This window comes from Halichondria panicea, chromosome 2 (genome assembly GCF_963675165.1).
Source record: "Halichondria panicea chromosome 2, odHalPani1.1, whole genome shotgun sequence".
NCBI classification, from domain to species: Eukaryota; Metazoa; Porifera; class Demospongiae; order Suberitida; family Halichondriidae; genus Halichondria; species Halichondria panicea.
In genome coordinates this window covers 5,112,168-5,128,760 of record NC_087378.1, presented here as the reverse complement: position 1 = coordinate 5,128,760, position 16,593 = coordinate 5,112,168, and the positions used below count along the sequence as shown (strand labels likewise).

Genomic DNA, 16,593 nt, shown 5'->3' with positions numbered 1-16,593 from the left:
GTGTATCGCTAGATATATAGAGTTACATCCCTCATGAATGGCTCTAGTCTATATATAGATGCATCATGCTCGATGAATGTCCGTACATACGCCTGCAGTTTAGATAACAATTTTGAAACACATAGTTAACCAATTTCCCGCAATGCAAATTTTTGCAGAAAATAATGCTAAAATTGAAACGAGGGAAATCCTTACGCACCCGTGCATGATGCATGACGTGACTATAGAGGTCAGGTTTTCATTGTTTCTTCTCTGGGACATTAGAGGACTGATCATGCATGACATTGTACATGTATGTTGTATTGGAGAAAACATGGTGTCAACAAAATCCGGGAAATGTCAGTTGTGGGTAGGGCCAAGAATGTAGAACGGGTGTGAAATGATTAATAATTTTATGTCCCACTTAGCACTAAACTGTACTGTCTAGGCTAGCTAGCTAGATCACCTGTAACTCTCCGACAATGGCCTCGTTTAACCAGGAGCAGGTCCGACATTTCAGAGAAGTGTTCAAAGAATTCAGTGACGAAGAAAGAGAAGGCATAATAAACAGAGACAACTTCCTAATTGCTGTCAACCTAAGCCTGTCACAATGCACGCTCGGCAACTCTCCAAGCCCTGAGCCCCTCGCAGCAGAGTTTGATAGGTTGGTGGCAAGAACTGGAGTGCTACCGTGGCAGCAATTCTTTCAGGTTGGAAATTATGACGTGTAGATCTATACTGACATTGTATCGTGTGTACGTACGTGTATCATGCATGAACAACCATCAACCATGCCAGCCAACAGGTATTATTTATTATATCCCGGCCAGCCCCCATTGGAATAATTATGTGTGGCTGTGTGCCTCTCAGGCTAACATACCACTGATCGATTCAGGGACTTGAGAGCAAATTTATAGTTTTGTTTATCCAAAACTGCATGTTGTATTGGGTGATAGGCACCCCAGAGCTATTTCCTCAAAAGGTACGTGCATGTGCAGGACAATATAATTACGATAGTGTCTGTTTGTATCACATGATGGAAACACTACATACCGTGATTCATATGCATACCAAATATAGATTGTGCTTGTTTTCAAAGTAGATCTCTGTACACACAATAATGTTCGCAATCACTTGTAACATGAATAGGTAAGCAGTTACAAAAATATGATATGTTCACAAAAAATGAGTTTTTTTTTAGCAGATTCCTTGAGCACTAGTTATCTTTCAACTTTGTACTTTAAGTTTGATGTATAATGTTTTCCTTTTCAGGTTATGCTTCATATCAATTTAAATGATGGTACCGGAGTGCGTTCGTCAGTAATCATGTCTGAGCATACTCCCCCACCAGACCCGGTATTTCCTCCTTACTCTGAGTCATCACGTGTGACATTCAACACCAGTATCCCAGAGCCCACAGCCCCAGAACCTCCCTTTCCTGAGAACCGCAGCACATTCAGTAAGTGATTTGTTGATCAAAGTTGATACATCTTATGGTGTGTTTCTTAAGGGTATGGTTGCTCAGTAATATTCATTAGCTAGATCTGAGCAGCAAGGATGAGCTGCATGGAAGTCTCAGCTGAAACGCAGTAGTTATTTCAAGGCTCGAATAGACACTTTTAATAGATGCTTAGGAGCAGTCTACTGTAGCTTAATTATATGCAGGGCCACACGAAGAAAAAGGCTAACAAGAGGCTGTTTTTCTTGGCTCCTCTGTCAGCGACATATTCTTGTTTTGTGAGAGTTTCCTGGCCTGGAACGAAAAAACTCTTCGTGTAGCCCTCCAGCATGGCAAGAAGTATCCTATTAGAGCAAGAACACAGAGCTAGAAGTATTTTTGGAAGTTTAAAATGACTACTAGTTTGTGTTTAGTAACTTGATGATCGCTCAGAGCTTTCACTGAAAAATGTTTTGAAGATTGATACACCAATATATTTATCGTGTATGTGCTATCATGACATTTATAGTTTCACAAAATCATGAATATTCATGAGCAACTACTGTAACCTTAATCATTCAACTACATGCATATACATCATAATTATATTGCATCTAAAACACGATGCTAAAATGTATGATTGTACATGTATGTTGATTTTTTTAGCTACTTCCTTGCGTCGAGTGGGTACTATAGTGGGTAATTTCTTTGGTGTGACTGAAGCGTCTCAGCAAGGCACTGCGGAAACCATAGGCTGGGAGGAATACACTGAACGGAGAGTGGAGGTACATGTATGTTGTAGTATAATTCTTGATCACTTTTGAAAGTCATCAGTGAAAGTGGGGGAATGTGTTAAGCAATCTATACCGAGACTAAGTGTGCCACAATTGTGTGACGAGTTGTGATAACCAGTTCCCAAAAAGGCATATTTTAATAATTATGGTGACATAACTGTGTGGAACATTAAGCACGCATTACACTAACATGGAATGGGTATTTTATGGCAGTTACACAGTTTTCATATTAGCTGGAATAATTATAGGCACTATAATTATGTACATACGTCACCTAGATAGGGTACTCTATCAATAATGTATTCCTGTAGAAGCCCTCTATACCGGACACCATTGGCAAGTAAAATTTTGAAACTCTGCTAATATTTCTCTCAAGAAAGGTTGCAGAGAGCTACAGATAACTAGAGCACTAAAGTGCAAACCCTCGGCTGGTGACATGATTATAAAGAAACCAGAAATATAATGCAGTGCATATAGTGATGTTGTTATCATGTATGACTTGCACAGCAACTCAGGAGCAATAAAACTAAACCAGACTGGAGGCATGCTGAAACATTTGAGAACAAGTAGTGGTACTATAGATATATGCACTGTGGATTAGGATCACAGTAAAGAAGCCTGGAGTCAGAGAAGTATGGCTCCAGGTTCTGCATGGAGTAGGATCCCAGTCAGCAGCAGGAGCGCTAGCTATAATTCAAGCTTCTACTTTAGTGACCCTGTTCCATTGTTCCTGGTATATACAGCTTTCTACTTTAGTGACCCTGTTCCATCGTTCTTGGTACAGGATCACTTCAGTTATAAGTAACGCATGTGCAAGTTCTGTTCAATCTACATTTTGCTCGCTTTTATTAGACAAAGAAGCTTTAACACCAAAAGCTGCCACTATCAAAAGTACTAACTTGTTGTGTGGAGGCTACTCATGCTGTAAACGCAGTGCTAGAACATCCAGGTAAGCAGACCTAGTCACAAACTTATTCAAGCTTCTTAGCTTTTGCTCGACAAAGAAACTTTAACATCAAAATCTGCCACTATTTAAATCAAGATATTGTTCTGTGAAGGCTATCCATGCTGTAAACGCAGTGCTATGGCATCCAGGTGAGTAGAGATACTCATTACAAACAAACAAACAAATGAAAATACATAATCAAGCCTTGACTACGTATTTTTAGCTGAAGTGATCCCGTACCTTGACTCAGCTTCTTAGCTTTTGCTCGCTTTTACTCGACAAAGAAGCTTTAACATCAAAATCTGCCACTATTTAAACCAAGATATTGTTGTGTAAAGACTATCTATGCTGTAAACGCAGCGCTATGGCATCCAGGTGAGTAGATATACCTGTCACAAACAAACAGACAAACAAACCAACAGACTACTATACCCGTGGCCGCCCACGCGCCTCGGGTAACAAACAGACAAACCAACAGACTACTATACCCGTGGCCGCCCACGCGCGCCTCGGGTAATCATAGATAATATAAAATAGTGCATATCTCAGCAAAATCTTGCCCCTAGAGAATTTTTTCCCCTAAAGCTGACCAGGGACTCGAAAATTGGTCAGTATAAAACTGCCTCTTGAGGATATCTAGTCTGGGGCCAGACCACTCCCTTGCACGTGATCTGACATGTGCCAGGGAGAGACTCTGACATTAGAGTCACTTTTCTTGGTTTAGATGTCTAAAATTGACATCTCCAATCAGATTTGCAAGAATGCAATTAAAGAACTGTCACATGACTCCACCTCATAGAGGAGGTTGGTAGTACTTAACCTTTGTCATTTTTAAAACTATGCCAGTAGGTAATGGCTAACTTAAATACCGATATACATCAACTAAAAATGTTATTTAGTATAGAACATCTTTCAAATCTCACTAAATCAGTACTCACCTATTTTGCTAGCTAGATGCACTGTATCTACGAATGTAGATTCAATCAGGACCCGAGTTGGCCTTTATATTGCAAATGGGCGCTATTCAGGGATAGCTGTTAAAGAGGGATAGAGAAAATAATGTTTGTACATATTTTTGCACCTGGAAATCTACAGGATGGTGTAATTCTATACTCTTGCCATTTCATTGTCTAAGTATACGGGGACCAAGTTGTGTCGGGTACGCTTATATTTTTTCCTTATAGGATATAAACAAAGAGTGTAGGCATGCTATTTTACCTGACAATTGTGGAATACACTCTTCATTGTGAAAAGTAACACCAATGAAGTGATACTCATAAATGTATTAAACCGATAGCATAATTGAGACTAGCCTCCTTCACCGGCCTTCATAGAAATTGTAATTACCTTTCAACGTCACGCGTTTCTTTTTTTAATAATTTTGCGCGTGCACAAAATGATTGGATATTTTTTCCCGTAAAATTTCCTATAATACAGAATCATGAGAGAAAATATCCTAAAAGTCATACACAGAGCTAGACAGAGCTGTGTAGGTTTGTTGTGCAGCTATTTTCTTCTGATGGAGTAGTATAGTAGACTTTCACCAAAGTTAGTGTTAAATGGGCGTGGCCTGTCCATATAGGTTCTTGTCAGCTTTCACTCCATTCAGACGATCGTCATCCACACTGTTGCAGGCTGTGAGTCTTTTGTTAACATAGCAGGCTAAGGGTAGCTATCAGAGAATGCTATCCAATGGGCTAGAAACCTTCAATCGAACTTTCTATCTACTTCCTTCAATCCACTTCTGTTCGTTGTGATGTCATAGTTTTACTGAGCATATACAATGTTATCCAAAGCCCCCAGATACCGGGGGGATGTTAGCGCATGCGCAAGCAGTCGATACCAGGCCCACTTCCCTGAGTGAAGTGCGGCCTGGAATCGAGGCTAAATTGAGACATTCATGCCACCAGAGCTATTAACAAAGTTTTATAACCCTAAACCCTGTATTTTTCAACAAATACTATACCTCTAATTATTATATAGAGATCGAGTAGCGTAGCCCTACACTATTTAGTCCTCATTATTATACCAGTCCATGAAATAGCAGGAGTGTAGTTTTATCCCCCACCCATTTAACACCATCTATTTGCAAGAACGAGTGTTGCAAGCGTGCGCTTGCTAATGCCTCTCGCCATGTTTTTGCTTTTGCTCAAAAGTATTAGAGTGTTATAGAAGAGGTAAATAATTTGCAATGTGCTTTGATTGTTTCAAGAAAGGGGTGTCCGCAGTTAATAGCGTACCGTATTGCGGGTAATTTTCGTGGGGTAAAATATTCATTATTTTCGTGGGCAGGCTGACCTCCACGAAATTTTATCGTAGGCGTGGCTTATCTGAACGTAGGAATGCCGTGCAGCCACGAGACTAAACGAAATTTTTACTCACGAAAACTACCATTTCTCGAGTTGAACGAATTTTTTACCCCACGAAACTTATACGGTATACTGATCGTCTTAAATGGCCTGTAGCCAAACACAGTGGGAGCAAACTTTTGTCAAAGGCATATAGTCAGTAGTCTGTGAGATATAAAGTACAATTGAATCACAGAATTAAATCAACGATAGATACTGAAGCAACTGCATTTTATTTAAACGGCCTGTAGCCAAACAGTGGGAGCAAACCTTTTTCAAAGGCACAGAGTAAGAGAGAATTTAAGCACAGACAGTAGTATAGCACAGACATTATAGTATATAAACAAGCAGAAAGACTAATACTGAGAAGAAAAGACTTGTGTAAATGTATATATCTATTGTTACCAGACTTGTGTACATGAATCTATTGTTATCTTGTCTATAATGGTATCATTTGTTTTTGGCTTACCGGTATACTAGGACCTCAGGAAAAAGAAGTAAGTTGATTCTGCCACTGGATTCTCTAACATCACATGTAGGGATGAGCGCGCATGCGCATTGCATCCACAGGAATAATTAAAGGGTGTATCCAAAGAGATCAAGTTCACAATGGCTACTATAACTAGCTGTTTTAACAGATCTTTTCTGACTCTTGTAGCTAACAAAAAGCTAGCGCTTTAGTGCAAGGCTAACTCATGTGTTGAATAGAAAGTTTGTGCAAACAGATGATGCTATGAAAGATTCTGAAGAGACTGCAACAGCCTTCAATGGGAGTCAAACTAGCCATAACTCGAGAAAGAAGCTTTAGTTTGCTAATCCACGAATCAAAATCCAAGAGAACGTGGCTAGAAAGAAGCCTATAGAAGCTGTTAGTTTTCGTCTCATTGCAACCATTGAGCAGTTACAGCTGGAATACACTCATACACACACACACACTTAGACACACACACAGTCAGCTTTACTGTATCCCTCATGTGGCTACGCCTCAAGGCATAATTATCCATATATATATTCTAAGTCACCTGGCTGTAAATTTACAGTATGGACAACAAGTTATTTAAGGCTCTTATTTTAATTTGTTGTCCAAAAAATGGAGAACAAAAGCTAAGATACAATTATACTCGCATGTTGACTAGCTAGCCTATGGCCTAAATTCAAGGCAAGTCAATTACAGGCTTGCTTGCCTGTGCACTACAGAGCGCTGCATTCTGGCTCCTGTAGTAAAGTCTTAGTTTTATTTGCTGAATTTGCTAGTCCCTAGTGCATGACCTATGGCTGTCCCAGCCTTGCCTCTAGGTGGGAGGCTCCATATCAAGAAACAAAGTTACAATGTTTATTGGCCACTAGGCTTCATCACTCATTTCCTGATAACAATTATGTATCATTAGTACACAATTGCTAGGCACACTATTAGTATACACCCAAGCCGAGGGTTTAGCACTTTAGTGCCCTAGTTACTTACTATATAATTATGTGCATGCCCTTTTCAGGAGAGCAATTCAGTTGGTTTCGTTGGTACTCTCAGTCGGCGTGCTTCACAACGCCGCCCAAACAGGGTGATTTTTGATGAACCTCCGCCACCTGATTACCCGTCCATTGCTGATGGGCGGAGCTTTAACATGGATGACCTTGGAGACAGTGACAGTGAAGAAGATGGCTTCATGTCCGAGGCACCCCCAAACTACCTGGATGTAACAGGCCGTGAAGGCCAAAGCACAAGGTGAGGGATTTGTTGTATTACCTTAGGATGACATAATTGTTTTCGCGGTTATTACTCAAGAAATGTGTATTTGCAGATAGTTCATTAAAACCACTTGCGCTATGTCTTATGCAATATTTGAAAACACACACAATTGCACTGTCAATCCTATGTACAACGTACTGGTTGTACTAATGAAAACATTTGTTCATAACTTAAGCATGCCCCCAAAATTAATGTGCTAAACATGAAATAGCAAAATAATTATGTTACCTTGTATCAGAGAAAGTTCATTAAGAGTTAATCGATCGATGAATTGTGTGACAACAAATTTTACTGTTTGTAATTCACCACATAAGTTATGCACTGTATTACTACAATGAAAACCATTGCGAATGAAAGCACCGCGGGTGCTGATGCCTCGGTGGAGGTGCCAAAGCTACATAACATATGCTACTAATACCTTTTATACACACATTATTATATCATGATGAACATTTTTGCATTGATTAATTTTACTGCATGGCAAACAGAATCCAGAATCACACAGAAACTGAAAGAGTGGGTAATGATCGACTATGATTGTTGCTAAAAACGATCTATGTTAAAAAAAAAAAAGTTCAAGCTAATGGCTGCATCACAGCAGAGTCAGCAGAGCCTTGCAGCTCTCTTCTCACTCTTGCAGCTAGCGTTCTAGTGCAGAGCTAATTACTAAGTAGAGTAGCAACACTCCATGGACAAGTTTGGCTGCGCACTCTTCTGAAAAGCTGCAATGGCATTCCAAGTAAGCAAAACTAGGCATAACTCGAGGACAAAGCATTATTTTGCAAATCCACGAATTAAAATCCATGACTAGAAACCTATAAAACTCTTACTTGCACTTGATTGATCCTTGAGCAGCTGTAGCAGTCTACACAGACACACTCACACTACCGTATACCTAATTGACAGATAGCAATACAAGCAGAGATTGAAGAGAAGGGGATATGTGAAACTAGATCACGTGAGCTTATGTGCTCAATGTAAAACAGAGTAAAAAGTTTAGGCACTCCGCGTTGCTATAAAAATGGCGGTTTAATTTGTAAATAAAACAAAACAGGCCCATGGGAAGCTGGATGACTCACTTGAAGAATTATGATCATATAATTGACTAGCCACAGATTGTTTTAAAATATATTTGGTGGCAATAAAATCCAGAACGCCAGATTCCCTGGTTTATTGGCTATACTAGCCTTTGTGGGACTGTAGCAGAAAGCAAGTTGGTTTTCATAAGATGGTTTAGTGATGAGTTTTAATGTTAGCTATGTATTCTATGTACTGGTGCCTGTCTCAAAGGCTAGATCGCTCTGATGCTGAAAGTATAATCGATTTTTAGTGTACAATTTTGCAAAATTTTGCTCCAGGACAAGTACAAGAGGTCAAAAAAGTTGAAGTGATCGAACAAGCTGTCTCTTGGCTTTTAGCTGAGGAGCTGTTGCACTTCCCAAAGGTCTACTCTTGCATTTAATATCAACTTTGTTCTATATGTAGCAGCAAGTCCAGAGATACAGTCCCCACAAAGTATTTTACATGATTTTACATAGAAATTGCAGTAAAGACAATGTGCCACGCCCATTTTGGGCAACACGGATTGTATGTACACGTCATCAAGTTTCATATCCCTCTCTCTTCAATCTCTGATACAAGTACCAGTATACAGTGAGGTTTTGAGTGTTTTGGCATAGCACGAAATGATCAGTCAAGAAGTTGAGAAGTTGATTTGTGCAATCCTTGTCGCTCGTAGGAATTCTGAATTCTGCCATGTTCTAAAGTAGCCACGGTAACCAGAAGAAAATACAGTAAACTCTCGTTAATCCGGTCACCCTTGGGACAGTGCAGCTTGGCCAGAATAGCGAGGTGGATGTATTGCAGGAAATAGCTGCGGCTTAAAAATGACCTTACCTCGAATCTAATGACTAATTTGGGGTTCTTGTCTCGAGGATAATGAAAGATAATGAATCATTCGATCTACTCTCTATTTAAGTAGTTTTATCTGCCAAACTACACCCAAAACGTCATATCCATAATTATAAGTACATGTAGAGGGGGGAAATAAGAAATAAGAAAAGTAGCCAGAAAATGTTGCTAAAAAAAGGTCAACTGTTATTTCAATACCCCAGCTATATGGGACACTCAGTCAGACAACTCATGAATGCAAATTTTAGGGGGGGGGGGGGATTGGAGCTACGGGGGATATCTCCCTTTCCCCTGTATGACACCCTGTACACCAAGATCTAATGTACACTGCATGTGACAGACAATAATAACGCCATACCATAGTAGTACAGTTTACATGTACACCTAATGGTGAGAACGTTTCAATGATGGGCCTGCTTTGTACTATACACTGCAGTGCCCCGAATGATCCATGGCAATCTGCACCCGGAGGGGGTGTGATAGGAAACGAAGTTGGCCTGCTTCAACAACAAACATATCCAGGTATGTGTTCCATTCTTTTGTCAATTTATTATGATTATGATATGTACATTGTATATAATTACCCTGTGCGTGTGCGCAGCACGCGGAGTGATTGGTGTGTGTGTGTGTGTGAACACAAAAGTGAGCTGTTTGAGCGAAAATAGACATTTTTATACACTGCATGCTTTAACTGCTAATGAGACAGTAGTTGAAAAATAGTAGGCTAATTGTAGTTGAACTAATTGTAGTTGAAACTTATAGACGATTTTTGAAGGCGACAAAAACACTGTTTTCTAATCCATCTAATCGTTGCTTTATAGATTCACGATCATTCCCCATAGTGATAAAATTAATGGTAAAAAGTTATTGTATCTGTTTTGCCGCTGTGCGCATACAATGAAGCTCAACGCACAGGGTGAATGCTCTATGAGCATCTTGTTATACATGGCAGTTGAAGGGGGGCTGCAGAATAACTTCCAAAAATTCCATATTTGTTAACAGGGTGTAGTTTGCTTTCCTTGAAACATTTTTGTACATTAGAAAAATGTCACGACATGGACAATGTTTCTCTGTGGTATATACTCTATGTCAATTCCTGAGATTCCCATAGTCTGGGCCACGGGTTTTAATAGTCTAGCCAGTGTGTCTGAACTTTAATAGACCAGTTGCAGGTAAGAGCTAAAGATAATTGCTGTGACGTCACGGCCGTCGTGGGCGTTATATCTATGCACAAGTCATTGTAAAATTCATGAATTTAGACTTTACACGTGCACTGTGCGCATGCTGTTTAGTAGAAACAATTTCTGCTGAATCTGCAGTTCTCCACGTGTATATTAGTCTTTGTTGCAAGTCAAAAGAGTGTTCAGTTCTAGAGATAATCATAAACAAAGAGCCGGGCTTAAATGAATACTTTGTGAGAACACAAGACAAGAGATAACTGTCTCTTTCCAGAGACTTCCTAGAGACCTAAGGAAGAGAGCTGGATGGCTAGAGCTTCTCCAGCAGAAGAAGGAAAGTTCAGCAAAATTTGTTTCTACTGGGATACATTAAATAGCATGCGCACAGTGCACGTGTAAAGTCTCGAATTTTACAATGACTTGTGCATAGATATAACGCCCACGATGGCATCCAGCCGTGACGTTGAAAGGTAATTACCAGCTCAACACATTCCAACGCTTATATGCAACTGGTCTATTGAGATTTTATCAACAAACCTTGTTATCGAATATCAGCGAGCAAAAAAAGAAGCGTAATGCTTGCACGTTAGCTGTAGCTGAACATGGTTTTAATTCAAACTGCTCAATCACTACAAACTAAGTGCATGAAGCCCAAGATTAATTTTGGATTAATGTTGCATGGAAAACAAGCTTTTTTAGTCCCAGTTCAATGCGCAGCAATGCCGTTCTCAAAACCTTGCCCCAGCTTTAGTTAGCCAGTAGGCAGGGGCGTAGCCAGGGGGTGGGCTCATGGTGCTTAAGCACCCCCTTTCTATCTCAAGTAGGCTGAAATTGTACACGAAGTGTATGATTATCCAGCTGAGCACCCCCCTTCTCTTCCAGATCTTGCTGCAGTTAGCTACCTAGTAGGCAAGCAAAACGATATAGTCTTTCAACTGAGCTACAGAATATTTTGCGGGTGAAAAACCTTTGCGAATGAGCCAAATCAGCAGAAAATTTGACCCTTTGCGATCTAACTATTGCGTTCTGGCAAGGATCGTGTGTATTTTGCGGATTTTATTGTTGCGATCAACCATCGTAAAGTTTGCAAATGTTTAAGGTTACGATGCAGTGTTCGCCCACGCAGTAATTATCAGTAGTAAATCAAGCTTGTCTTGACTGTATACACTAGTCGTCATTTTATATGCTAGATATTGCATGCTCTTTGCCAGTAAGGCAATTATCTATTAAAGGAGGAAAGGGGCAGGGCAGCTCGAAACAATTTCTTCAAAACGGTGAGCAGTCATCGAGTTAGCTCGTGTAGAAGTAGAAAAATATGGAAAAATAACCGACTAGCTAGTAAACTATGGCATTTTTCTTCAGTTTGTAGATAGATAGGAGCAAGAACTCTTCGAGCCGCCCTCAGGAATATCATAAACTGCTGGTAGGTCACTGTTTAGTTCTTGTTAGAGTCTTTCTTTGTCTAATATTTGACGACTAAAATCGGCAGTGACCACACGATCTTTGTGGTAAATTTTTGGCCATCTAGTTAGAGTACTGATAGCTAGCAAGCGCTGTATGAGTAGTGCAACAGTATAGACACATAAAATAATATCTTCCTTTCTCACAAAAACAAAAAATAAAAACTCATGAATAATTCATGAGCAAACACTGCATCGTAACCTTAATGCTCGCAAAACATTCTAGTATTACAGTATTCTCTATAGATTAGTTCTCTTTCGTAGCTAAACAGGCTTCTCTATGCAAATAGAAGATTGGACCACGCCCAACTAGGCAGATAAGTTAATTATAATGTCATTAATAAGAGGTGTGGCTTCCGGTGCACCAAATTTCGGCGCTTTGCGCCCTCTTTAATCTATGATAGTACCTCCTTCCTCAAAATTCTGGCTACGCCCCTGGTAGGCTTCATGTCCTGATGACGTACTACTGTTTTCACATTGTACAGCACTCGATAGGAATCTAATTATGAGACATGCTTTAGAATCATGTCTCAGGCCAGTGCTCTAGTTTATTTTTGGGATTATAATGTGCATGCACTTCACGCCAAAATTGGATGTACTCGTTTCAACCAATTTGTACATATGGTTGGGAAATGTTAGGTAGAGGCTTATATAGGGTTGGGTAAGTTAATTTTAAGGGGAAGTATGCAATAAGTTGTACGTGCGTAGTACGTTCACACACGTGTACCGGTTTAGCAACGTTTTGTTTATCGTTTTTCGCGTCTATCCCTAGTAATTAATTAATTGTTAGTTTCAACGGTATCTGTGAGGTAGATGATTCCTTCCTTTGACTACAGCTGCAACTTATCCTGCTGCTAACATAATGGTCATTGAAGAGGCTGCCCCTGTCCTCCCTCCTCCAAGACAGGAACTGATTCATGACAAGAGTGAAGCATGGGAATATTATCAGAAGTTTATCAAGGCAGAAAAAAAAGTGAGGAGGAGGAGGGCACATGTGGATGCTTTGGAATTCTTTGGAGATGCTTGTAAGACTTCATTGTTTGCCATGATTCATACTTGCAGTACTGTAGTTGAATGTATATAAGACCTTTTCACTGATACATACAGCTTCCACTGTGGGTGGTGGTGGTGCTCAAAGACAAGAACAGCGTGGTGGATCTCTACGACGTGATCGACTAGCTTCAGTTGACACTCCAGCTGATCAGGTACAGAGGCGTAAAAAAAAGAAGAGAATGAAACTTCAGCGTCAAAGTACTCTTATTCGTAACGAGGTGGAGTCTCTTCCTTCTTTTTGGCCAGTGTGTACGATTCTCATCAGTTTGGCACAGGTGAATCAGTATGGTGACCTAATAGTCAGCGGAGAATCATGGTTGTGCCTTAATTGGTGTCTATGCAGATTAGGGTAATTTTTCCATTCATTAATTTTGTCTAAGAAACATTTCCACCCCTTGTGGCAATAAACAACCATAATTCGCTTTTAACCACCTTTGAGCCTGAAACATTTATTCTACCCCCTGGTCTTGAATCTTGAATGCAGCTTTAGTGACTTACACGTAAACTAAATGAAGCTACGTACCAGCTATCATATTACATGTACAATTGAATCCTTTTTTACATTTGCATGCCTTGGTTTGCGCATTTATATTTCACTGATAAAATTAATGCACATCTCATTAGATGAATAGTACATGTAAAAGACATTTCACTTTTCTTTTCTCACTTACAGGTGGTGGCTATGATTGTGTTGTTGCCACTGTTCGGTATTGCTCCAATCCATGTCTCTCCTCAAGAGAATAATGGAACCTTCCCCACTCTCAATGGCACCACTCCTGCTAATATTACCTACTTTCGAGGAGTCAACCTATGGATTGGGCCACCTGCAAGCATCCTGATTCAGTTTGGTGCTAAGTTTACACCTTGCATGCGTACAGATTTTGGGATTCGACGTCGTAATGCTATTCTGTATGATCCAGACAAGCTCGGTTGCTGTAGGAATGAGGGAAATATTGGGACTGTACCAAGCGAGCAATGTGGGATCTTCTTTAGAAATTCTACTACATTGACCACGACTGCTGATTTCAACGAAACTGGGTATGACACGGGTGTTTTCTGCTCAAGCAATCAGTCAGTGTTCTTTTTGCCAACATTTCATCCTTGCTGTGTGTCCATCACTGGTCTTTGCATGGTGATATCTTACGAAGAGTGTGAAGCTCGACAAGGGTTTTATCATCCTAATAATGAGGCGTGTCAGGAGGTGAGTTTTAAACTATAAAATACTCACTCGCAGCATTTGCTTGTGTGCTTGCACTGTGTATAGTTCTTTATCTGTCGCGTATGTTCTTTAGGTCAACTGTTTTCGAAATATTTGTGGGTTCAACGAGGTTGGAATCAGTGAAGAAGGTAGTGGGTTTCAGCCCTCGGCCCAGCAATTTTGGAGATGGTTCTTATCCATATTCTTGCATCTTGGGGTTCTTCATCTCTTGGTTTACATACCTGTACAGTTATACTTGGGTATCAAGATTGAAAAAACTATTGGTTGGCTACGGTTTTGTATCATTTACCTTCTCAGTGGAGTTGGTGGAAACATAGTGAGTTTTAAAAGTTGATGTACATGAAACTAGTACTACTACCATGAACTGTGGTGATATTCTATAACCTCTGCAGATCAGTGCAGTATTTATCCCCTATGGTGTTAACTGTGGTGTTGGAGGAGCTGTATTCGGTCTCTTGGCTGTACTCTATGTAGAGTTATTCCAATTCTGGCAGATTGTTGACAAAGCGTGGCTAGAGCTTCTGAAACTCACTGGATTTGTTGTGTTTTTGTTGGCCCTTGGTACACTTCCATATCTGGACAACTTTGCACAAATTGGTGAGAAACTCTTCACGTATAAGATTTGTAGCATATTGTGCTTTGGGCATTATAGTATGAGTTGGTTTGAAAGATTGTGAAAATGTTACAAATGCATGGCCAGGCTCCTGTAGCTTATTGTATTGAGTTGGCCTTGTAGTAGTCCACCATCTAATTGTAATATCTTTTTATTCAGGTGGCTTATTATTTGGCATGCCTTCTGCCATAGTGTTTGTACCCTTCATCACATTTGGCAAATGGGATGCAGCTCGCAAACGTATTCTGTTGATTATCTGCATACCACTGCTCATTCTTCTATATCTGGCTGGCTTTTTCACCTTCTACTTCATTCCTGATCCAAGTTTCTGCTCCTTTTGTCATTACTTGAATTGTGTGCCGTATTCACCAGATATTTGCCCTGAGGAATTCAGCAATCCTAATCCAACTGTCTTTGGACTATGATTGATGATCATTGCGTGTACTTACCTTCGAATTTATTAACAATTTATTATTACGACTAAATTATGTGTTAATTATTTTTTTATTTTTATTTTTGCTTACTGTGCTTGATCAATAATTTATTAGGTGACTCGTATACAGTATACACAATAAATTATAAAAGCACCGCAGGTACCTATGCCTCGGTGGATGTGTCAAAGCTATAATTATACATAACATAAACATGATATCATGATGAACATTAATTTTGTTTGCTGCATGCAAGGGAAATTACTCAAATTAAGAGTGAGAATGATTGACCGTGATTGCTGCACCAGTATACTATAGCCATGAATCCAGGTCGATTAAAATATGGTCTGGTACATTGATGAGTGCATGAGTACACATGTGCTTATAGTGATTTTAATTTTATGTATAATTATAGTGGTACAAAAAATATAGATATGCATGCATATTATAATTATAGAACCTAAAAGTCTGTAGCTTGTATGTGTATATATACTTCTGCTGACTGGAGGGAAATCGGTTCGCGGAGTGCTCCGTGTTTTATGGATGACCTGGCCCCCCTGATTTCCGTGTATCTCCCCGGTTTTAATCGAGGCTTACTTTTTAACACAAGGGCTAAACATGAATAATTCATGAGAATGGTTTTGCTCTCTGTAAGAAGTCCACGAGCAGTTCTGCTGCTAAGCGTCAACTTTCTCTAATACTTGAGGCCATTTGGGACACAGGACACTATATATAGTTACACAGCCTTATAGCTATATCATATATAGGAACACATGCATGCAAGTATGAAAAAGCGCTCTGTGTACTTCTAGCTATAGCTACTTCACGACAATCGAGAGATTATATATATTTCGTTTCCAATTGATACCTACTATCAGAGGGCATGTGATTCATTAATGGGGGTAGCTCTGAGATGTTTGCATTGGACACAATAAGTTTCCCGGGCTTTTGCGGGAGTTATGAGGAGATACACGGATGGTCCCAGAGCCACTACTACGTAGACTTCATTGTAAAGCATCACGTGAATCACTTCCGTTTCCAATTCCTCTCTACTCTATCTATGGTGTCACTAAGTAGTGTGCTGTGTCCCAACTGGCCACAAATATGAAGTTGATATATTAATCAGTAGAACTGCTCGTGGACTTCTTACAGACAGCAAAAATTATTGTCTAGGGGACTTTAATTCCTCCTGCCTGTAACAGGTGTATCTATTCATCTATGGGGTGCCATTTGTGACAAAATTAATACAAATTGCACGTATATATACATCATAATTATGAATACATTATGTATAAGCAGGTGGTGCATATATCATAATTATGCAGATGCTCATTATTAGCAGCATGTGCATATAATTATGTTACTACATTTTGTTGTCTCCACTTTCTTTCCCGTTAAGAGACTTGCTTTAGAGCTGCATACTTTGTTGCCTTTGTTTCTTTTTGTTTAGATCCGAGTGAATGGCTGCTGGGTTCAATG

The 16,593-nt window shown here is 39.8% G+C and overlaps 1 protein-coding gene across 1 annotated transcript; it reads left to right on the top strand.

The window, feature by feature from the left end:
• The first annotated feature begins 341 nt into the window (after window positions 1-341).
• LOC135331188 (inactive rhomboid protein 1-like) lies at window positions 342-15,241 on the top strand. The gene is made up of 11 exons (XM_064526266.1): window positions 342-689; window positions 1,252-1,438; window positions 2,084-2,202; window positions 6,996-7,225; window positions 9,597-9,682; window positions 12,635-12,823; window positions 12,906-13,126; window positions 13,525-14,052; window positions 14,144-14,386; window positions 14,463-14,667; window positions 14,843-15,241. Exons 1-11 carry the CDS (start codon window positions 462-464, stop codon window positions 15,106-15,108), a joined length of 2,502 nt encoding a protein of 833 aa, XP_064382336.1. The 5' UTR covers window positions 342-461; the 3' UTR covers window positions 15,109-15,241.
• The last annotated feature ends 1,352 nt before the right edge of the window (window positions 15,242-16,593 follow it).

Bases quoted from the DNA above. Each gene is read 5' to 3' on its own strand.
- LOC135331188 (XM_064526266.1), top strand. From the start codon at position 462: ATGGCCTCGTTTAACCAGGAGCAGGTCCGACATTTCAGAGAAGTGTTC. The intron at 9,683-12,634 runs GTATGTGTTCCA...CTTTGACTACAG, and splicing joins TCAACAACAAACATATCCAG to CTGCAACTTATCCTGCTGCT. The intron at 14,668-14,842 runs GTGAGAAACTCT...CTTTTTATTCAG, and splicing joins GGACAACTTTGCACAAATTG to GTGGCTTATTATTTGGCATG.